This window comes from Oncorhynchus kisutch, unplaced genomic scaffold, assembly GCF_002021735.2.
Source record: "Oncorhynchus kisutch isolate 150728-3 unplaced genomic scaffold, Okis_V2 scaffold3757, whole genome shotgun sequence".
NCBI lineage: Eukaryota > Metazoa > Chordata > Actinopteri > Salmoniformes > Salmonidae > Oncorhynchus > Oncorhynchus kisutch.
Genome location: NW_022265702.1, coordinates 110,656 through 135,857, shown reverse-complemented (window position 1 = coordinate 135,857; position 25,202 = coordinate 110,656). Strand labels below are relative to the sequence as shown.

At 41.6% G+C, this 25,202-nt stretch overlaps 1 protein-coding gene across 2 annotated transcripts in view; it reads right to left on the bottom strand.

The window, feature by feature from the left end:
• LOC116371857 (transient receptor potential cation channel subfamily M member 1-like) overlaps positions 1–25,122 on the bottom strand; it is a 27,796-nt gene extending 2,674 nt beyond the window's left edge. Inside the window, exons 1-8 of one of the 2 annotated variants that reach the window (XM_031820943.1) lie at positions 24,526–25,122; positions 18,248–18,324; positions 16,671–16,872; positions 15,325–15,538; positions 13,828–13,952; positions 13,476–13,647; positions 11,636–11,810; positions 8,653–9,136 (exon numbers count right to left, since the gene is read on the bottom strand). In XM_031820943.1, the coding sequence (XP_031676803.1) occupies positions 8,971–9,136; positions 11,636–11,810; positions 13,476–13,647; positions 13,828–13,952; positions 15,325–15,538; positions 16,671–16,769 (951 nt within the window). In that variant the 5' untranslated portion in view covers positions 16,770–16,872; positions 18,248–18,324; positions 24,526–25,122 and the 3' untranslated portion in view covers positions 8,653–8,970. Of the gene's footprint in view, positions 1–1,695; positions 1,809–3,069; positions 3,143–8,652; positions 9,137–11,635; positions 11,811–13,475; positions 13,648–13,827; positions 14,741–15,324; positions 15,539–16,670; positions 16,873–18,247; positions 18,325–24,525 lie in introns of those variants that run through there. The other variant, XM_031820942.1, reaches the window with a different exon arrangement.
• Between the last annotated feature and the right edge of the window lie 80 nt (positions 25,123–25,202).

Here is a 25,202-nt window from a genome sequence, read left to right as displayed (position 1 = left end):
TGTACTATGTTTAGAGAATTTGATGCCATTTGGGGTCAGGTAAAATATTTATTTTGGAATATGGGCAGTTTTTCTGACTTGAGGTCTGCAAGCTGAACTCTATTGAAGCCATATTATGCAAACTGTACTCTAACCCATTGATGCCAATGAATGATTTAGGTCAAAGGTCAAGTTGCACGTGCTTATCTGATCTCTGAATCAGACCCTGTTAGACCAGCATGGTGATGTTCATTACAACTCTGAATCAGACCCTGTTAGACCAGCATGGTGATGTTCATTACAACTCTGAATCAGACCCTGTTAGACCAGCATGGTGATGTTCATTACAACTCTGAATCAGACCCTGTTAAACCAGCATGGTGATGTTCATTACAACTCTGAATCAGACCCTGTTAGACCAGCATGGTGATGTTCATTACAACTCTGAATCAGACCCTGTTAGACCAGCATGGTGTTGTTCATTACAACTCTGAATCAGACCCTGTTAGACCAGCATGGTGATGTTCATTACAACTCTGAATCAGACCCTGTTAGACCAGCATGGTGATGTTCATTACAACTCTGAATCAGACCCTGTTAGACCAGCATGGTGATGTTCATTACAACTCTGAATCAGACCCTGTTAAACCAGCATGGTGATGTTCATTACAACTCTGAATCAGACCCTGTTAGACCAGCATGGTGTTGTTCATTACAACTCTGAATCAGACCCTGTTAGACCAGCATGGTGTTGTTCATTACAACTCTGAATCAGTCCCTGTTAGACCAGCATGGTGATGTTCATTACAACTCTGAATCAGACCCTGTTAGACCAGCATGGTGTTGTTCATTACAACTCTGAATCAGACCCTGTTAGACCAGCATGGTGTTGTTCATTACAACTCTGAATCAGACCCTGTTAGACCAGCATGGTGATGTTCATTACAACTCTGAATCAGACCCTGTTAGACCAGCATGGTGTTGTTCATTACAACTCTGAATCAGACCCTGTTAGACCAGCATGGTGATGTTCATTACAACTCTGAATCAGACCCTGTTAGACCAGCATGGTGTTGTTCATTACAACTCTGAATCAGTCCCTGTTAGACCAGCATGGTGATGTTCATTACAACTCTGAATCAGACCCTGTTAGACCAGCATGGTGTTGTTCATTACAACTCTGAATCAGGCCCTGTTAGACCAGCATGGTGTTGTTCATTACAACTCTGAATCAGCCCCTGTTAGACCAGCATGGTGTTGTTCATTACAACTCTGAATCAGACCCTGTTAGCCCAGCATGGTGATGTTCATTACAACTCTGAATCAGACCCTGTTAGACCAGCATGGTGTTGTTCATTACAACTCTGAATCAGACCCTGTTAGACCAGCATGGTGTTGTTCATTACAACTCTGAATCAGACCCTGTTAGACCAGCATGGTGTTGTTCATTACAACTCTGAATCAGACCCTGTTAAACCAGCATGGTGTTGTTCATTACAACTCTGAATCAGACCCTGTTAGACCAGCATGGTGTTGTTCATTACAACTCTGAATCAGACCCTGTTAGACCAGCATGGTGTTGTTCATTACAACTCTGAATCAGACCCTGTTAGACCAGCATGGTGTTGTTCATTACAACTCTGAATCAGACCCTGTTAGACCAGCATGGTGATGTTCATTGTATCCACGTGTTTCCCAAGTTGTTTAAAGACTTACGTTGCCACTCATGGGCCAGTGGTGACCGTAGACGAAGATCTGGCTCCTAGCGATGTCCACTCTGTTCCAGGCCAGGGCTAGACTCAGCTGGTCAGGGGCAGAGGCATTGGTGCCTACAATCAAACACCAACAAGGCTTTTTGGTTTAACCTTAAAACGCTTCACAGCTGTTCTGTAGACTATGACTGGGATTCAAACCAAATGTTTCAATCCCAGCATGCATCTGTTCTGTAGACTATGACTGGGATTCAAATCAAACGTTTCAATCCCAGCATGCATCTGTTCTATAGACTATGACTGGGATTCAAATCAAATGTTTCAATCCCAGCATGCATCTGTTCTATAGACTATGACTGGGATTCAAATCAAATGTCTCAATCCCAGCATGCATCTGTTCTATAGACTATGACTGGGATTCAAATCAAATGTTTCAATCCCAGCATGCATCTGTTCTATAGACTATGACTGGGATTCAAATCAAATGTTTCAATCCCAGCATTCATCTGTTCTATAGACTATGACTGGGATTCAAATCAAATGTTTCAATCCCAGCATTCATCTGTTCTATAGACTATGACTGGGATTCAAATCAAATGTTTCAATCCCAGCACTCATCTGTTCTATAGACTATGACTGGGATTCAAATCAAATGTCTCAATCCCAGCATGCATCTGTTCTATAGACTATGACTGGGATTCAAATCAAATGTTTCAATCCCAGCATGCATCTGTTCTATAGACTATGACTGGGATTCAAATCAAATGTTTCAATCCCAGCATTCATCTGTTCTATAGACTATGACTGGGATTCAAATCAAATGTTTCAATCCCAGCATTCATCTGTTCTATAGACTATGACTGGGATTCAAATCAAATGTTTCAATCCCAGCACTCATCTGTTCTATAGACTATGACTGGGATTCAAATCAAATGTTTCAATCCCAGCATGCATCTGTTCAATAGACTATGACTGGGATTCAAATCAAATGTCTCAATCCCAGCATGCATCTGTTCTATAGACTATGACTGGGATTCAAATCAAACGTTTCAATCCCAGCATGCATCTGTTCTATAGACTATGACTGGGATTCAAATCAAATGTTTCAATCCCAGCATGCATCTGTTCTATAGACTATGACTGGGATTCAAATCAAATGTTTCAATCCCAGCATGCATCTGTTCTATAGACTATGACTGGGATTCAAATCAAATGTTTCAATCCCAGCATGCATCTGTTCTATAGACTATGACTGGGATTCAAACCAAATGTTTCAATTCCAGCGTTCCTGAGAAATATCCTCTATCTGCAAAGTCAGTGGTGTTAAGTGTGAAGTGAAAAAGAACAGAAGAACAGTGGAGTGTTCTTCCCAGGTTACCTTTGAGCAAGGCTGTCAGTATGGACATCTCGATATCCTGCTGGCCCTCTGAGCCCATACGAAACACAGTGATCTAACAGGCCCATGAAAGAACAACAACAAAGACACGCGTAAAGGGTCAAAGGTCAACTCTTTTTTTCAGGGATTCAGTGCATGTCAAGTCTGCTCCCGCTCTTCCATTCCCCCTGGCGCTCGAGGGCGCCAGATTACCCTGCAATCACACGCTCCTGTGACAGAAACGCTCATACTAATAAATACTAATACTAATAAATACTAATAATAATAAATACTAATATTAATAAATACTAATACTGATAAATACTAATACTAATAAATACTAATACTGATAAATACTAATACTAATAAATACTAATACTGATAAATACTAATACTAATAAATACTAATACTGATAAATACTAATACTAATAAATACTAATACTAATACATACTGACACTAATAAATACTAATATTAATAAATACTACTAATAATAAAAACAAATACAAATAAATACTCATATTAATAAATACTAATACTAATAAATACTAATACTGATAAATACTAATACTGATAAATACTAATACTGATAAATACTAATACTAATAAATACTAATACTAATACATACTGACACTAATAAATACTAATATTAATAAATACTAATAATAATAAAAACAAATACAAATAAATACTAATACTAATAAATACTAATACTAATAAATACTAATACTGATAAATACTAATACTAATACATACTGACACTAATAAATACTAATACTGATAAATGTTATTACTAATAAATAGTAATGCTAATAAATACTGATACTAATGATTACTAATACATACAAATACTAATGCGTACTAATAAATACTACTACTACTGATTACTGATTTGACTAATTACTAATACATACTAATACGAATGATTACTAATAAATACTAATACTAATGATTACTAATAAATACTAGTACTAATGATTACTGATGACTAATTACTGATAAATACTAATACTAATGATTACTAATAAATACTACTACTAATGATTACTGATTACTAATTACTGTCACGCCCTGGTCTAAGTATTTTGTGTTTATCTTCATGTATTGGGTCAGGCCAGGGTGTGGCATGGGGTTTTTGTATTGTGGTGTGTTTTGTCTTGGGGTTTTGGTGTGTATGTATTGGGATTGTAGCGTAGTGGGGTTATCTAGCAAAGTCTATGGCTGTCTGGAGTGGTTCTCAATCAGAGGCAGGTGTTTATCGTTGTCTCTGATTGGGAACCATATTTAGGCAGCCATATTCTTTGAGTTTGTCGTGGGTGATTGTCCTTAGTGTCCTTGTTCCTGTCTATGCGTTAGTTTTTCACCAGTATAGGCTGTTTCGGTTTTCATTACGTTCTTTGTTTTGTAGTGTTTTGTGTTTATTCGTGTTTCACGTTATTCATTAAACATGGATCGCAATCTACACGCTGCATTTTGGTCCGACTATCCTTCACACCTAGAAAACCGTAACAATTACTGATAAATACTACTTCTAATATTCTAGTAATGATTACTGATGACTAATTACTGATAAATACTAATACTAATGATTACTAATAAATACTACTACTAATGATTACTGATGACTAATTACTGATAAATACTAATGCTAATGATTACTAATAAATACTACTACTAATGATTACTGATGACTAATTACCGATAAATACTACTTCTAATATTCTAGTAATGATTACCGATGACTAATTACTGATAAATACTAATGCTAATGATTACTAATAAATACTAGTACTAATGATTACTGATGACTAATTACTGATAAATACTAATGCTAATGATTACTAATAAATACTACTACAAATGATTACTGATTACTAGTTACTGATAAATACTACTTCTAATATTCTAGTAATGATTACTGATGACTAATTACTGATAAATACTAATGCTAATGATTACTAATAAATACTACTACTAATGATTACTGATGACTAATTACTGATAAATACTACTACTAATATTCTAGTAATGATTACTAATAAATACTACTACTAATGATTACTGATTACTAATTACTGATAAATACTACTACTAATGATTACTGATTACTAATTACTGATAAATACTACTACTAATGATTACCGATAAATACTAATACTAATGATTACTAATAAATACTACTACTGATATTCTAGTAATGATACTAAATGTGTTTTGAGGACATGTGGCACTCTCTCTTCAGGCGTTTCTTCTATGTTAAATGAAGGAATGGGTCTTTAAACGACATTACTGGGGAACGTGTCAAAGGTAAAGCACGGTTTACAACTCTATCGCACGTCAGGGAGACAGTCAGCAGTGTGTGTGTGTGTGTGTGTGTGTGTGTGTGTGTGTGTGTGTGTGTGTGTGTGTGTGTGTGTGTGTGTGAACGTGTGCATGTTAAGTGAAGTCAGAAGCCTCTCATTGTGAATTGTGTCTCTGAATAACAGGAGCTGTCCTTATAAACCACAGACACACCCTGCAGTACATAACAAGCCCTTCAGAGTTAACAACCCCCTTAGTAAGATAACAGTAACGTCCTTGTTGTTGCCCAGACCATCCCAAATGCAATAAGACTGCAGGCCTGTCACATGCCAGCACGGAATGCACTGCTAATAGCACAATTATGTCTGTTGAAACTTTACTAACTTTACTTGAAACAACACCAGGCCCTCGTGATAGCTCCACCACCAGGCCCTTGTGATAGCTCCACCACCAGGCCCTCGTGATAGCTCCACCACCAGGCCCTCGTGATAGCTCCACCACCAGGCCCTCGTGATAGCTCCACCAACAGGCCCCCGTGGTTACAATTATCTGTTTGTAATCATCGGAACCATCCATCTCCATGATGTCTAGTTGTACCTGACTAATTTCCCACGCAACTCCCAGTCTAGATATCAATCTATATACTGTCATTCAGACTGTTATATACTGTCATTCAGACTGTTATATACTGTCATTCAGACTGTTATATACTGTCATTCAGACTGTTATATACTGTCATGTAGTGGACTGTCATTCAGACTGTTATATACTGTCATTCAGACTGTTATATACTGTCATTCAGACTGTTATATACTGTCATTCAGACTGTTATATACTGTCATTCAGACTGTTATATACTGTCATTCAGTCTGTTATATACTGTCATTCAGACTGTTATATACTGTCATTCAGACTGTTATATACTGGAAGTTAGGACGGGAGGTCAGATACATCAACAGGATGTTAGGATGGGAGATCAGATACGTCAACAGGATGTTAGAATGGGAGGTCAGATACGTCAACAGGACGTTAGGACGGGAGGTCAGAAACATCAACAGGATATTAGGGATAATGTTGATGTAGTTGAGCATGTGAGACAGGGATGATGTTGATGTAGTATGAAGATGTGAGACAGGGATGATGGTGATGTAGTTGAAGATGTGAGATAGGGATGATGGTGATGTAGTTGAAGATGTGAGACATGGATGATGGTGATGTAGTATGAAGATGTGAGACAGGGATGATGGTGATGTAGTTGAATATGTGAGACTGGGAAGATGGTGATGTAGTATGAAGTGGTGAGACAGGGATGATGGTGATGTAGTTGAAGATGTGAGACAGGGATGATGGTGATGTAGTATGAAGATGTGAGACAGGGATGATGGTGATGTAGTTGAGCATGTGAGACAGGGATGATCAAATCAAATCAAATCAAATTTATTTATATAGCCCTTCGTACATCAGCTGATATCTCAAAGTGCTGTACAGAAACCCAGCCTAAAACCCCAAACAGCAAGCAATGCAGGTGGAGAAGCACGGTGGCTAGGAAAAACTCCCTAGAAAGGCCAATACCTAGGAAGAAACCTAGAGAGGAACCAGGCTATGTGGGGTGGCCAGTCCTCTTCTGGCTGTGCCGGGTGGAGATTATAACAGAACATGGTCAAGATGTTCAATGTTCATAAATGACCAGCATGGTCGAATAATAATAAGGCAGAACAGTTGAAACTAGAGCAGCAGCACAGTCAGGTGGAAGTTGAAACTGGAGCAGCAGCATGGCCAGGTAGACTGGGGACAGCAAGGAGTCATCATGATGGTGATGTAGTTGAAGATGTGAGACAGGGATGATGGTGATGTAGTTGAAAATGTGAGACAGGGATGATGGTGATGTAGTTGAAGATGTGAGACGAGGATGATGGTGATGTAGTATGAAGATGTGAGATAGGGATGATGGTGATGTAGTTGAGCATGTGAGACAGGGATGATGGTGATGTAGTTGAAGATGTGAGACAGGGATGATGGTGATGTAGTTGAAGATGTGAGGCAGGGATGATGGTGATGTAGTATGAAGATGTGAGACAGGGATGATGGTGATGTAGTTGAAGATGTGAGATAGGGATGATGGTGATGTAGTTGAAGATGTGAGACATGGATGATGGTGATGTAGTATGAAGATGTGAGACAGGGATGATGGTGATGTAGTTGAAGATGTGAGATAGGGATGATGGTGATGTAGTTGAAGATGTGAGACATGGATGATGGTGATGTAGTATGAAGATGTGAGACAGGGATGATGGTGATGTAGTATGAAGATGTGAGACGGGGATGATGGTGATGTAGTATGAAGATGTGAGACGGGATGATGGTGATGTAGTTGAAGATATGAGACGGGGATGATGGTGATGTAGTTGAAGATATGAGACGGGGATGATGGTGATGTAGTTGAAGATGTGAGACGGGGATGATGTTGATGTAGTTGAAGAAGCTGTGAGACAGGGATGATGGTGATGTAGTATGAAGATGTGAGACGGGGATGATGGTGATGTAGTATGAAGATGTGAGACAGGGATGATGGTGATGTAGTATGAAGATGTGAGACAGGGATGATTGTGATGTAGTTGAATATGTGAGACAGGGATGATGGTGATGTAGTTGAAAATGTGAGACAGGGATGATGGTGATGTAGTTGAAGAAGCTGTGAGACAGGGATGATGGTGATGTAGTTGAAGATATGAGACAGGGATGATGGGGATGTAGTTGAAGATGTGAGACAGGGATGATGGTGATGTACTATGAAGCTGTGAGACAGGGATGATTGGGATGTAGTTGAAGATGTGAGACAGGGATGATGGGGATGTAGTTGAAGATGTGAGATGGGGATGATGGTGATGTAGATGAAGATGTGAGACAGGGATGATGGTGATGTAGTTGAAGAAGCTGTGAGACAGGGATGATTGGTGATGTAGTTGAAGAAATGAGACGGGGATGATGGTGATGTAGTATGAAGATGTGAGACGGGGATGATGTTGATGTAGTATGAAGATGTGAGACAGGAATGATGGTGATGTAGTATGAAGAAGCTGGGAGACAGTGAAGATGGTGTCGTAGTTCATGTTATCGTTGTTTATGAGGACATACTCTTCAACTGTATTTTATGGGGACAATCTGACTATGGGATGCAGGGTTCATGAAGTAGAATGGTTTCACGTCTTCAATGATGATGGATATGGTGACTTGTTAAAGGATTGTACACGTGACACATGAATGACGATACAGGATGACACAAATGAATGGGAAGGTTTTATTGAAGCATCAAATGAACATAAAACAATTCAAGTATTAAAATGTCACTTTACTTTCATCACAAATTATAATCTTTAATGTTTGACTATATTTTGAATACATTAGGTTTTTACTTACAGTATGTGGTAAAAAAGGGTTTTTCTAAAATGTACGTAAGGCTTAAAAAAAATACAACATTTGAACTACCAAATTGTCTAGATACTAAAACCGTCACTTATGACGCACGCAATGCATTGTGGACAGGAATTCGTTAGCATTATTAGCATAACACTGTCCAATTCCTGTATTGCGTGCATCCTAAGTTATGGGAACATATCCTGAATAATAATGTCTTCCCTACTCACCAGAGATCGTTTCTTCATACATTCCAACACCATGAGGAAGATCTGCTGGGCCTGACCACGGTTGTAGTTAAACGTCTTCTGGATGGTGACCAGGAGCTGGTCCTTCACGCTATCACTGACCAAGCTGAGGGGAGACAGAGAGACTGGTCAAACCACCTCTACAGTCTACTCTTTAGACTGACCAAGCTGAGGGGAGACAGAGAGACTGGTCAAACCACCTCTACAGTCTACTCTTTAGACTGACCAAGCTGAGGGGAGACAGAGAGACTGGTCAGACCACCTCTACAGTCTAATCTTTAGACTGACCAAGCTGAGGGGAGACAGAGAGACTGGTCAGACCACCTCTACAGTCTACTCTTTAGACTGACCAAGCTGAGGGGAGACAGAAAGACGGGTCAGACCACCTCTACAGTCTACTCTTTAGACTGACCAAGCTGAGGGGAGACAGAGAGACTGGTCAGACCACCTCTACAGTCTACTCTTTAGACTGACCAAGCTGAGGGGAGACAGAGAGACTGGTCAAACCACCTCTACAGTCTACTCTTTAGACTGACCAAGCTGAGGGGAGACAGAAAGACGGGTCAGACCACCTCTACAGTCTACTCTTTAGACTGACCAAGCTGAGGGGAGACAGAGAGACTGGTCAAACCACCTCTACAGTCTACTCTTTAGACTGACCAAGCTGAGGGGAGACAGAGAGACTGGTCAGACCACCTCTACAGTCTACTCTTTAGACTGACCAAGCTGAGGGGAGACAGAGAGACTGGTCAGACCACCTCTACAGTCTACTCTTTAGACTGACCAAGCTGAGGGGAGACAGAGAGACTGGTCAGACCACCTCTACAGTCTACTCTTTAGACTGACCAAGCTGAGGGGAGACAGAGAGACTGGTCAAACCATCTCTACAGTCTACTCTTCAGGCTTAGAAAATGCTCAAAGATTATTCTTGTTATATTCCATTTTAAACTATTTGCGATGTGCTTCAGTTTGGAGTTTACATTCTTAGTACTATTCATTTGGTTCCATTGTAACTAAATCAATGTTATGATATTTTTATTTAACCTTTATTTAACTATTTAATTAATTTAACTTAACTTAATTTAACTTAATAACTTAATGAATTAATTTAACTGAATTAATTAAACTTTATTCAACTCAGTTAAGAGAAAATTCATCAGATCACAGCCCTGCTCTAGTACTGTTTCTGCTAGTGTGGACATCAGAACACAGCCCTGCTCTAGTACTGTTTCTGCTAGTGTGGACATTAGATCACAGCCCTGTTCTAGTTCTGTTTCTGCTAGTGTGGACATCAGAACACAGCCCTGTTCTAGTTCTGTTTCTGCTAGTGTGGACATTAGATCACAGCCCTGTTCTAGTTCTGTTTCTGCTAGTGTGGACATTAGATCACAGCCCTGTTCTAGTTCTGTTTCTGCTAGTGTGGACATCAGAACACAGCCCTGTTCTAGTTCTGTTTCTGCTAGTGTGGACATTAGATCACAGCCCTGTTCTAGTTCTGTTTCTGCTAGTGTGGACATTAGATCACAGCCCTGTTCTAGTTCTGTTTCTGCTAGTGTGGACATTAGATCACAGCCCTGCTCTAGTTCTGTTTCTGCTAGTGTGGACATTAGATCACAGCCCTGTTCTAGTTCTGTTTCTGCTAGTGTGGACATTAGATCACAGCCCTGTTCTAGTTCTGTTTCTGCTAGTGTGGACATTAGATCACAGCCCTGTTCTAGTTCTGTTTCTGCTAGTGTGGACATTAGATCACAGCCCTGTTCTAGTTCTGTTTCTGCTAGTGTGGACATTAGATCACAGCCCTGTTCTAGTTCTGTTTCTGCTAGTGTGGACATTAGATCACAGCCCTGTTCTAGTTCTGTTTCTGCTAGTGTGGACATTAGATCACAGCCCTGTTCTAGTTCTGTTTCTGCTAGTGTGGACATTAGATCACAGCCCTGTTCTAGTTCTGTTTCTGCTAGGTTGGACATTAGATCACAGCCCTGTTCTAGTTCTGTTTCTCATCCAACGTCCTATATACTGTCTCTAACATGAATTTGACATGTGTCTGACATGTATCTGACATGTATCTGACATATCTGACATGTATCTGACATGTATCTGACATGTATCTGACATGTATTTGACATGTGTCTGACATGTATCTGACATGTATTTGACATGTGTCTGACATGTATCTGACATATATTTGACATGTATCTGACATGTATCTGACATGTATCTGACATGTATCTGACATGTATCTGACATATCTGACATGTATCTGACATGTATCTGACATGTATTTGACATGTATCTGACATGTATCTGACATGTATCTGACATGTATCTGACATGTATCTGACATGTATCTGACATATATTTGACATGTATCTGACATATATTTGACATGTATCTGACATGTATCTGACATGTATCTGACATATCTGACATGTATCTGACATGTATCTGACATGTATCTGACATGTATCTGACATATATCTGACATGTATCTGACATGTATCTGACATGTATCTGACATGTATCTGACATGTATCTGACATGTATCTGATATGTTTTTAAGCATATATATTTTTCTGCATGCATGTGACCCAGGTCTGTTTCTCACCCGTCGTCCTCAGAGTATCTGTGTGCGAAGGAGATGATGTCAGAGGCCCGTCCACTGCCGTCACAGACCACCACCGGGACAGGGGGGTCCTCCCTCAGGCTCTCCAGGACTATGGAGATGACGTTGGGACCCCCCTCCAGGATCAGACAGACCAGAGGCACCCCCTGACCCAGACCTGGCAGAGGCAGACAAAACAACATGTTATAGACCCCCTGACCTGACAGAGGCAGACAAAACAACATGACCCCTGACCTGGCTGAGACAGACACAACAATATGACCCCTGACCTGGCAGAGACATACACAACAACATGACCCCTGACCTGACCTGGCAGAGATAGACACAACAACATGACCCCCTGACACCTAGCCTGGCAGAGACAGACAGATGTGGTCCTCAGCGGGTCTGCCTGTTGTCAGTATGTGGTCCTCAGACACAGCGGTGCTGCCTGTAGTCAGCATGTGGTCCTCAGCGGTGCTGCCTGTAGTCAGCATGTGGTCCTCAGCGGTGCTGCCTGTAGTCAGTATGTGGTCCTCAGCGGTGCTGCCTGTAGCCAGTATGTGGTCCTCAGACACAGCGGTGCTGCCTGTAGCCAGCATGTGGTCCTCAGCGGTGCTGCCTGTAGCCAGTATGCGGTCCTCAGACACAGCAGTGCTGCCTGTAGTCAGCATGTGGTCCTCAGCGGTGCTGCCTGTAGCCAGCATGTGGTCCTCACCGGTGCTGCCTGTAGTCAGCATGTGGTCCTCAGCGGTGCTGCCTGTAGTCAGCATGTGGTCCTCAGCGGTGCTGCCTATAGCCAGCATGTGGTCCTCAGCGGTGCTGCCTGTAGCCAGCATGTGGTCCTCACCGGTGCTGCCTGTAGTCAGCATGTGGTCCTCAGCGTTGCTGCCTGTAGCCAGCATGTGGTCCTCAGACACAGTGGTGCTGCCTGTAGTCAGTATGTGGTCCTCAGCGGTGCTGCCTGTAGTCAGTATGTGGTCCTCAGCGGTGCTGCCTGTAGTTAGCATGTGGTCCTCAGACACAGCGGTGCTGCCTGTAGTCAGTATGTGGTCCTCAGACACAGCGGTGCTGCCTGTAGTCAGTACGTGGTCCTCAGCAGTGCTGCCTGTAGTCAGTATGTGGTCCTCAGCGGTGCTGCCTGTAGTCAGTATGTGGTTCTCAGCGGTGCTGCCTGTAGTCAGTATGTGGTCCTCAGCGGTGCTGCCTGTAGTCAGTATGTGATCCTCAGACACAGCGGTGCTGCCTGTAGTCAGTACGTGGTCCTCATAGGCCTCAGACACAGTATTAATGTCAGGGTAGTTGAAGTCAGAGGTGACAGCTGAGCATCCCTTTGTTGTCCCTGCCTTATCATGATCTCCAGGCATAGGATGACAAAGGGAAACCCACAGGTCACATAGATCAGCTACTCACCGGAGTACAGCAGGGCAGGACAGGCTGTCTCTGATCAACACACCTAAAGAAGCCTGGACTATGCAGGGTAGCCTAGTGGTTAGAGAGTTGGACTAGTAACAGGCAGTTAACCCACTGTTCCTAGGCCGTCATTGAAAATAAGAATTTGTTCTTAACTGACTTGCCTAGTTAAATAAAGGTAAAATAAAATAAAAGATAAAACACAAGGGTACGATGTATCTAAGACACTAACACTGGGTTTAGTTCCAGCATTAGCATTAACATTAGATGGTTCATGGTAAATATCAAGTTGTTCTGGTCTGAGACCTGAAGACTTGTTGTTAGTTAGCTCCCTCTGCTAATGCCTTGGTCTTTAGCTCAACGGGCTTACACTGCCTGGTGTCACACAGGCAACCCCCCCCCCCCCCCACCACCAATCTGTCAGACTTACGTGTGTTGATCTTCTGCAGGGAGATGTGTTTCTCCAGCTGACGGCGAAGACGGACCTCTGCGCCGTACTTTCCGTGGGTCCCGTTATCTGCTAGGATGAAGTGGGAGTGGCTGTTGTTGAGGACAGACAGCTTGGACATGGGGTTGGACATGGCCTGGTACGGACGTGTCACCTGGGCGGAAGACATATAATAACATCGTGAAAACATGGAGTTGAATTGAGGAGTTGAATTGAAGGTGAGGAGTATAGTTGAATTGAATTGAGTTGAGGAGTTGAATTGAGGAGTTGAATTGAATTTAAATAGAGAATCACACCCAAACAAGTTCCCAAGTTGCAGTTATCTGTGACTTACGTCTCTTCCTATCAGATCCTCCTTGTTCTCCACGATGCCCCATGGAGCGATCCCGATGGCACATACTTTCCCCCTGGACTTTGAGGAGTGGTCCTTCAACGCATCTCCTACATGCCGGATCACCCCTAGGATACACATGGAGCCCGTTCAGCACTAAGAAGAGACGTGGACTCAGACTCCTACATGCCGGATCACCCCTAGGATACACATGGAGCCCGTTCAGCACTAAGAAGAGACGTGGACTCAGACTCCTACATGCCGGATCACCCCTAGGATACACATGGAGCCGTTCAGCACTAAGAAGAGACGTGGACTCAGACTCCTACATGCCGGATCACCCCTAGGATACACATGGAGCCGTTCAGCACTAAGAAGAGCCGTGGACTCAGACTCTTACATGCCGGATCACCCCTAGGATACACATGGAGCCCGTTCAGCACTAAGAAGAGACGTGGACTCAGACTCCTACATGCCGGATCACCCCTAGGATACACATGGAGCCCGTTCAGCACTAAGAAGAGACGTGGACTCAGACTCCTACATGCCGGATCACCCCTAGGATACGCATGGAGCCGTTCAGCACTAAGAAGAGACATGGACTCAGACTCCTACATGCCGGATCACCCCTAGGATACACATGGAGCCGTTCAGCACTAAGAAGAGACGTGGACTCAGACTCTTACATGCCGGATCACCCCTAGGATACACATGGAGCCCGTTCAGCACTAAGAAGAGACGTGGACTCAGACTCCTACATGCCGGATCACCCCTAGGATACACATGGAGCCCGTTCAGCACTAAGAAGAGACGTGGACTCAGACTCCTACATGCCGGATCACCCCTAGGATACACATGGAGCCCGTTCAGCACTAAGAAGAGATGTGGACTCAGACTCCTACATGCCGGATCACCCCTAGGATACACATGGAGCCGCGTTCTGGACTCAGACTTGAACACTAGAGACTTGGTACTCGACTCGGACTCAGACTTGAACATTAGGGACTTGGTGCTGGACTCGGACTCAGACTTGAACACTAGGGACTTGGTACTCGACTCGGACTCAGACTTGAACACTAGGGACTTGGTACTCGACTCGGACTCAGAATTGAACACTAGGGACTTGGTACTCGACTCGGACTCAGACTTGAACACTAGGGACTTGGTACTCGACTTGGACTCAGACTTGAACACTAGGGACTTGGTGCTGGACTCGGACTCAGACTTGAACACTAGGGACTTGGTACTTGACTCGGACTCAGACTTGAACACTAGGGACTTGACTCGGACTCAGACTTGAACACTAGGGACTTGGTACTCGACTCGGACTCAGACTTGAACACTAGGGACTTGACTCGGACTCAGACTTGAACACTAGGGACTTGGTACTCGACTCGGACTCAAGATTTAGTGACTTGCCTACGTTACCGTTGTTTTGCTAGATACCTCAGTGACCATGTCAGTGAATGTAACACGTCGTTAGCAAACTACAGTACGTACCAGTGCTGACTCCACCAGTGAGTATCCAGGCTCCGGTGGTGACCGCAGCCTGGATCAGACCCTTTCCAAACACCTGTTTTAGTTTGGGCTGCAAGTCAAAGTTCTGCAGTCCCCCGTGGACGGAGATGAGCAGGGTGGGGAGCTCCAGCTGCCAGTCTTTCACCATCAGGTGGAGCATGTTGTCTGGTTTGGAATCGTACGCCACACGGATGTACTGTAGGGGGAGAGATGGATGGAGAGAGAGGAGGAGTAAATGAGAAAGGAGATGAAGACATTTAATACAAACGCCACATGGATGTACTGTAGGGGAGAGATGGATGGAGAGAGTGAACAAGATGATGGGGGCATGGTTCATGTCTTCATGTCTTCATGGTTCATGTCTTCATGGTTCATGTCTTCATGGTTCATGTCTTCATGTCTTCATGGTTCATGTCTTCACGGTTCATGTCTTCATGGTTCATGTCTTCATGGTTTGTGTCTTCATGTCTTCATGGTTCATGTCTTCATGGTTCATGTCTTCATGGTTCATGTCTTCATGTCTTCATGGTTCATGTCTTCATGGTTCATGTCTTCATGGTTCATGTCTTCATGGTTCATGGTTCATATCTTCATGTCTTCATGTCTTCATGGTTCATGTCTTCATGTCTTCATGTCTTCATGGTTCATGTCTTCATGGTTCATGGTTCATGTCTTCATGTCTTCATGGTTCATGTCTTCATGGTTCATGGTTCATGGTTCATGTCTTCATGTCTTCATGGTTCATGTCTTCATGGTTCATGTCTTCATGTCTTCATGGTTCATGTCTTCATGTCTTCATGGTTCATGTCTTCATGTCTTCTTGGTTCATGTCTTCATGGTTCATGTCTTCATGTCTTCATGTCTTCATGGTTCATGTCTTCATGGTTCATGGTTCATGTCTTCATGTCTTCATGGTTCATGTCTTCATGGTTCATGGTTCATGGTTCATGTCTTCATGTCTTCATGGTTCATGTCTTCATGGTTCATGTCTTCATGTCTTCATGGTTCATGTCTTCATGTCTTCATGGTTCATGTCTTCATGTCTTCATGGTTCATGTCTTCATGTCTTCTTGGTTCATGTCTTCTTGGTTCATGTCTTCATGGTTCATGTCTTCATGTCTTCATGGTTCATGTCTTCATGGTTCATGTCTTCATGTCTTCTTGGTTCATGTCTTCATGGTTTATGAGGACATTCTATTTCAACTATTGTTTACATTGAGGAGAGATGAGAGAATGAAGGATTGAGGAGGAGAGGAAAAAGGGTCAGGAAGTGAATTTATAAATGGAGGATGCTTCAAAGGAATGAAGGAAAGAAAATGGCGTCTAACCATGGCCTTGTTGACATGTCCTCCTCCCTGAAACTCCATGATGCCGTATGTGTCTGTGGGCGTGGCCTGTGTGTGTTTAAGCACGGACCAGCGTTCCATGGGCACCGCCCCCTGACCGATCTGACCTGCCTCTTCCGCCGCCCTAGTGGTCGCCCCCGGGATGATGGCCACATGCTGGTTCACTACCTGACCACAACTGCACCTGGAGGTAGAAAGGGAGGACATTTTATTTATTTAACCAGGCAAGTCAGGGGGGGGTAATGCTGGTGTTATAATGCATTATAACCACTTCATAATGCTTTCTACATGTTGGTTTGTAAAGTGTTAACGGAAGTGTGATGGAATGTGAAACACGAACAGACTGATGGTGTAAACAGCTATGAAAGACGACTAGTAGTGGCTTCGTCAATGTAGCATAAAGCTACATCACTATGTTACTGACAGCTGTTACGGTTCATGTTTGTGTGCTGCATCTCTGTTTGCTGTAGATCTATCTGAGGGAGGGGGGGGGGGGGGGGGGGGGGTTGGTCACGTTAAGTCCCCACAATCACCACCATGTGAAAGGATTTGGGCCTTAATAAGGGATTTGGGCCACGTAATGGCAGGTTGTTTATACCATTTTTACTGAGAGCGTTTCGGTACGAGTGGAGATTTCATTAAGTCTACGTCCCAAATAGCATCGTGTTCCCTTTGTAGTGCACTACGTTTGACCACTACGTTTGACCAGGACTGATAACAGTGCCCTATATAGGGCATAGGATGCCACTTGGGATGTACACTACATTATACAGCACTTTAAAAACATTAATTTGATTAAAACTGGGTCAGTGAAAGCCCTCTCTCTCTCTCTCTGACTCAACACATGATCTGGTGCTCAACATGGAAGCATATGACAACAGTGAGGAACAAGGAAAATTGGATCGGTGGAAAGAGTGGAGTGAATGGTACCTGTTGGGTTCTGGGTAAAGAGTGGAGTGAATGGTACCGGTTGGGTTCTGGGTAAAGAGGGGCATGAATGGTACCTGTTGGGTTCTGGGTAAAGAGTGGAGTGAATGGTACCTGTTGGGTTCTGGGTAAAGAGTGGAGTGAATGGTACCTGTTGGGTTCTGGGTAAAGAGTGGAGTGAATGGTACCGGTTGGGTTCTGGGTAAAGAGTGGAGTGAATGGTACCTGTTGGGTTCTGGGTAAAGAGGGGCATGAATGGTACCTGTTGGGTTCTGGGTAAAGAGGGGCATGAATGGTACCTGTTGGGTTCTGGGAGAACAGGGGCATGAATGGTACCTGTTGGGTTCTGGGTAAAGAGGGGCATGAATGGTACCTGTTTGGTTCTGTGAGAACAGGGGCATGAATGGTAACTGTTGGGTTCTGGGAGAACAGGGGCATGAATGGTAACTGTTGGGTTCTGGGAGAACAGGGGCATGAATGGTAACTGTTGGGTTCTGGGAGAACAGGGGCATGAATGATACCTGTTTGGTTCTGTGAGAACAGGGGCATGAATGGTAACTGTTGGGTTCTGGGAGAACAGGGGCATGAATGATACCTGTTGGGTTCTGGGAGAACCGGGGCATGAATGGTACCTGTTTGGTTCTTTGCTGGGAAATATTTGGATACACTCTCTTTTCTGAAACGTCTTCTCAATCCAAGCTTTGTGGGCCTGCAAGAGAGAGATTGGTGGTTTAGACTTCAGAATCACTCTGGTAAACACTATGTCGTAAAGAAAATCACTACCATTAAATCTATCCGCATAATTAAATAATTTATTAAACAGCTTGGATACAGTAAAATAACAACAGGTCTGAGATTTCATGTTCTGTTCATTTGCAGTTTATGGAGCCAATCTGATGATAAGAGCATCATGGCACGACAGCAGAACAACACCAGTCAGGGTGCTTTTTCTGTCCAAACATTGAAAGTGGATGTTCCATATTATCACAACACACGATCTGTTAGTGTGTTCTACTGATCCAACAATGGACCATACCCTGCACCATCTGGTCTCTCCCTGCCTTCACACTGCGGCTCTGTCACAGGTGGCTTCCTATTCCCTATATAGTGGTACTACTATAGACCAGAGCCCTATTCCCTATATAGTGGTACTACTATAGACCAGAGCACTATTCCCTATATAGTGGTACTACTATAGACCGGAGCCCTATTCCCTATATAGTGGTAATACTATAGACCAGAGCCCTATTCCCTATATAGTGGTACTACTATAGACCAGAGCCCTATTCCCTATATAGTGGTACTACTATAGACCAGAGCCCTATTCCCTATATAGTGGTACTATAGACCGGAGCCCTATTCCCTATATAGTGGTAATACTATAGACCGGAGCCCTATTCCCTATATAGTGGTACTACTATAGACCAGAGCCCGATTCCCTATATAGTGGTACTACTATAGACCAGAGCCCTATTCCCTATATAGTGGTACTACTATAGACCAGAGCCCTATTCCCTATGTAGTGGTACTACTATAGACCAGAGTCCTATTCCCTATATAGTGGTACTACTATAGACCAGAGCCCTATTCCCTATATAGTGGTACTACTATAGACCAGAGTCCTATTCCCTATATAGTGGTACTACTATAGACCAGAGCCCTATTCCCTATATAGTGGTACTACTATAGACCAGAGCCCTATTCCCTATATAGTGGTACTACTATAGACCAGAGCCCTATATAGTGGTACTACTATAGACCGGAGCCCTATTCCCTATATAGTGCACTACTTTCTACAGGAGCCCTATTGGTCTAGCTAATTACTGGTAGAATGCTGCTTTCTATTGTAACATTCAGGCACAAAAACTCTTATTTCTTGATGGAACAAATCCTCTTAACTACAACGCTGGCCACCTAATCCTGCCTAAACGCTCCAGCAAAGAACAGGGCAGTGTGTGTGTGTGTGTGTGTGTGTGTGTGTGTGTGTGTGTGTGTGTGTGTGTGTGTGTGTGTGTGTGTGTGTGTGTGTGTGTGTGTGTGTGTGTGGGTCTGTGTGTGTGGGTCTGTGTGTGTGTGTGAGTGGGTCTGTGTGTGTGTGTGTGAGTGGGTCTGTGTGTGTGTGTGGGTCTGTGTGTGTGTGTGTGTCTGTGTGTGTGTGAGTGGGTCTGTGTGTGTGTGTGTCTGTCTGTGTGTGTGTGTGTGTATGTGTGTGTGTGTGTGTGTGTGTGTGTGTGTGAATTTGTGCTTGTATGCATTCATGCGTGTATATGTGACGCCAAATAAACCTAATGACTCTGTGTTGTGGTTTTGCCATAGTGATTAACAGGTCAGTCTACAGCAGAAGCCAGGGGGCAGGGGGTCCTGTCTGTCGCAGAGCACTCTGGGAAATACATTCACTCTGGATAATGGTGGATTAAACCCAAGTCCCAACAAATAGTGACTGGGCACATCTTGGATTATTGTCTATACTGCATATAACACATAGTGACTGGGCACATCTTGGATTATTGTCTATACTGCATATAACACATAGTGACTGGGCACATCTTGGATTATTGTCTATACTGCATATAACACATAGTGACTGGGCACATCTTGGATTATTGTCTATACTGCATATAACACATAGTGACTGGGCACATCTTGGATTATTGTCTATACTGCATATAACACATAGTGACTGGGCACATCTTGGATTATTGTCTATACTGCATATAACACATAGTGACTGGGCACATCTTGGATTATTGTCTATACTGCATATAACACATAGTGACTGGGCACATCTTGGATTATTGTCTATACTGCATATAACACATAGTGACTGGGCACATCTTGGATTATTGACTATACTGCATATAACACATAGTGACTGGGCACATCTTGGATTATTGACTATACTGCATATAACACATAGTGAGTATTTATATCTTATGAAACAGTAACTAACCTCACACATATTTTTACTCAAGCTTTAACAACAACAAAAATAATATTTCAGAGATTTGGATGTAAAAGTTTGTTCATTGCAAATGGCTTAAATAGTACAACAAATAGTAAACATGGGCCTCTTAGCTGCAGATAATATCAAACTCATCTAGTCAACGACTCAATGGAGCCAGACAGCGTTCCACAGCATTATTATCAACCTGGTAAACAGTCTAATTCATAAACAACATATTACCACTCATTATTATCATCCTGGTAAACAGTCTAATTCGTAAACAACATATTACCACTCATTAATATCATCCTGGTAAACAGTCTAATTCGTAAACAACATATTACCACTCATTATTATCATCCTGGTAAACAGTCTAATTCGTAAACAACATATTACCACTCATTATTATCATCCTGGTAAACAGTCTAATTCGTAAACAACATATTACCACTCATTATTATCATCCTGGTAAACAGTCTAATTCGTAAACAACATATTACCACTCATTATTATCATCCTGGTAAACAGTCTAATTCGTAAACAACATATTACCACTCATTATTATCATCCTGGTAAACAGTCTAATTCGTAAACAACATATTACCACTCATTATTATCATCCTGGTAAACAGTCTAATTCATAAACAACATATTACCACTCATTATTATCAACCTGGTAAACAGTCTAATTCATAAACAACATATTACAACTCATTAATATCAACCTGGTAAACAGTCTAATTCGTAAACAACATATTACAACTCATTAATATCAACCTGGTAAACAGTCTAATTCGTAAACAACATATTACCACTCATTATTATCATCCTGGTAAACAGTCTAATTCGTAAACAACATATTACCACTCATTATTATCATCCTGGTAAACAGTCTAATTCGTAAACAACATATTACCACTCATTATTATCAACCTGGTAAACAGTCTAATTCGTAAACAACATATTACCACTCATTAATATCATCCTGTTAAACAGTCTAATTCGTAAACAACATATTACCACTCATTATTATCATCCTGGTAAACAGTCTAATTCGTAAACAACATATTACCACTCATTATTATCATCCTGGTAAACAGTCTAATTCGTAAACAACATATTACCACTCATTATTATCATCCTGGTAAACAGTCTAATTCATAAACAACATATTACCACTCATTATTATCAACCTGGTAAACAGTCTAATTCGTAAACAACATATTACCACTCATTATTATCATCCTGGTAAACAGTCTAATTCGTAAACAACATATTACCACTCATTATTATCAACCTGGTAAACAGTCTAATTCGTAATCAACATATTACCACTCATTAATATCATCCTGGTAAACAGTCTAATTCGTAAACAACATATTACCACTCATTATTATCATCCTGGTAAACAGTCTAATTCATAAACAACATATTACCACTCATTATTATCATCCTGGTAAACAGTCTAATTCGTAAACAACATATTACAACTCATTAATATCATCCTGGTAAACAGTCTAATTCGTAAACAACATATTACCACTCATTATTATCAACCTGGTAAACAGTCTAATTCGTAAACAACATATTACCACTCATTAATATCATCCTGGTAAACAGTCTAATTCATAAACAACATATTACCACTCATTATTATCATCCTGGTAAACAGTCTAATTCGTAAACAACATATTACCACTCATTATTATCATCCTGGTAAACAGTCTAATTCGTAAACAACATATTACCACTCATTATTATCATCCTGGTAAACAGTCTAATTCGTAAACAACATATTACCACTCATTATTATCATCCTGGTAAACAGTCTAATTCATAAACAACATATTACCACTCATTATTATCATCCTGGTAAACAGTCTAATTCGTAAACAACATATTACAACTCATTAATATCATCCTGGTAAACAGTCTAATTCGTAAACAACATATTACCACTCATTATTATCAACCTGGTAAACAGTCTAATTCGTAAACAACATATTACCACTCATTAATATCATCCTGGTAAACAGTCTAATTCATAAACAACATATTACAACTCATTAATATCATCCTGGTAAACAGTCTAATTCGTAAACAACATATTACCACTCATTATTATCATCCTGGTAAACAGTCTAATTCGTAAACAACATATTACCACTCATTATTATCAACCTGGTAAACAGTCTAATTCATAAACAACATATTACCACTCATTATTATCATCCTGGTAAACAGTCTAATTCGTAAACAACATATTACCACTCATTATTATCATCCTGGTAAACAGTCTAATTCATAAACAACATATTACCACTCAGAGCGGAATCAATTTGTTTAAAATCTAGTTTCAACCAGTTCCTGGGAAAGAAATGTGAAAAAGGACAAAGAAGGCAGTAAATTCTCTAACTAACAAGATCAGTTCCTGGGAAAGGTGAAAAAGGACAAAGAAGGCAGTAAATTCTCTAACTAACAAGATCAGTTCCTGGGAAAGAAAGGTGAAAAAGGACAAAGAAGGCAGTAAATTCTCTAACTAACAAGATCAGTTCCTGGGAAAGAAAGGTGAAAAAGGACAAAGAAGGCAGTAAATTCTCTAACTAACAAGATCAGTTCCTATGAAAGAAAGGTGAAAAATGACAAAGAAGGCAGTAAATTCTCTAACTAACAAGATCAGTTCCTATGAAAGAAAGGTGAAAAATGACAAAGAAGGCAGTAAATTCTCTAACTAACAAGATCAGTTCCTGGGAAAGAAAGGTGAAAAGGGACAAAGAAGGCAGTAAATTCTCTAACTAACAAGATCAGTTCCTGGGAAAGAAAGGTGAAAAGGGACAAAGAAGACAGTAAATTCTGGCAAGTCAGTTAAGAACAAATTCTTATTTATAATGACGGCCTACTCCGGCCAAACCCGGATGACGCTGGGACTCCCAATCATGGCCGTTTGTAGCTGTTTGTAGTGATGCCTCTCGCACTGAGACACAGTGCCTTTAGACCATTGCGCCACTCGGGAGCCCAGAGAGGAAGTTGGCCAAAAACTCTGCTATCCTAACTCCTAACACCTAACACCTAACTCCTAACTCCTAACTCCTAACTCCTAACACCTAACTCCTAACTCCTAACACCTAACTCCTAACACCTAACTCCTAACACCTAACTCCTAACACCTAACACCTAACTCCTAACTCCTAACACCTAACTCCTAACTCCTAACTCCTAACTCCTAACTCCTAACTCCTAACTCCTAACTCCTAACTCCTAACTCCTAACACCTAACTCCTAACTCCTAACTCCTAACACACTACAGATTGACTAAAGTTTTGAAACTAATTTACTTTTATAACAATTCAATTCTGAACTTTTAAAATCAGGGTGCTTCCGAAATAAGCATTTTGTTCAGAGATCTATTCCTCGTGTGGAGTTGTTTTGGCGACGAAGTAGCATAGAGGTTTTTTGGTATTTAACCTTTCTGTAACGAGGCCAGTCAGTTCGGAAGAAATTCTCATTTACAATTCCCTCAGCATACCGGGGAACCTGTGGTTATAGAGGTTAACACAGAGGTTATTTATCCACTAGGCTACCCTGCAATGACAGCCTACTGGGGAACCTGTGGTTATAGAGGTTAACACAGAGGTTATTTATCCACTAGGCTACCCTGCAATGACAGCCTACTGGGGAACCTGTGGTTATAGAGGTTAACATAGAGGTTATTTGTTCGTCGATGGAACTGTCTCTAAATTGCTATTTTAAATGTTTTTTTAAATGATAATTTCCTCCGATTTCTATTCCATTTCCCTCTGTATGTTGTCTCCCAACCTAAGTTGGTGGAACATAACTCAACTCCTCTCTATTGCACCTCAAATGAATCCCCTGCCTATAAGAAATGAACAAGTTGACCATAACACGTTTCTACACCAAAGAAGATAGAGATCCTCGATACATCAGAAAAAATGAAGAACCACTTACCCTGAGTTGAAGAGCAACCAGTTGAAACTTCAAGAGGAGCACAAGAGTAACTCAACACCCAACTACTAGTAAAGAAGAACTCAAGAACTCTCTAAGAACTCAAGAACTCTCTTAGAACTCAAGAACTCTCTTAAAACTCAAGAACTCTCTTAGAACTCAAGATCTCTCTTAGAACTCAAGAACTCTCTAAGAACTCAAGAACTCTCTAAGAACTCAAGAACTCTCTTAGAACTCAAGAACTCTAAGAACTCAAGAACTCTCTAAGAACTCAAGAACTCTCTTAGAACTCAAGAACTCTCTTAGAACTCAAGAACTCTCTTAGAACTCAAGAACTCTCTTAGAACTCAAGAACTCTAAGAACTCAAGAACTCTCTAAGAACTCAAAAACTCTCTTAGAACTCAAGAACTCTCAATAACTCTATGAACTCTCAATAAATCTAAGAACTCTCAATAACTCTAAGAACTCTGAAGAAACTTCACACCAGCCCAGCCCTAGCTCCAGCTCTCTGGCTGCTCTCACCCGGGTCCTCCTAACCCACTGAAGCCCAGCAGATATGAAACGACATGACTTTATGAAGCGGGGCTCATATGATGAGCATGTGAGCCGGCTCTTTGTTCAAGCCTTGGTCTCATGACTTCAGTTCAAGGTAATCCTTTTGAGAGTCTCATGACCCATA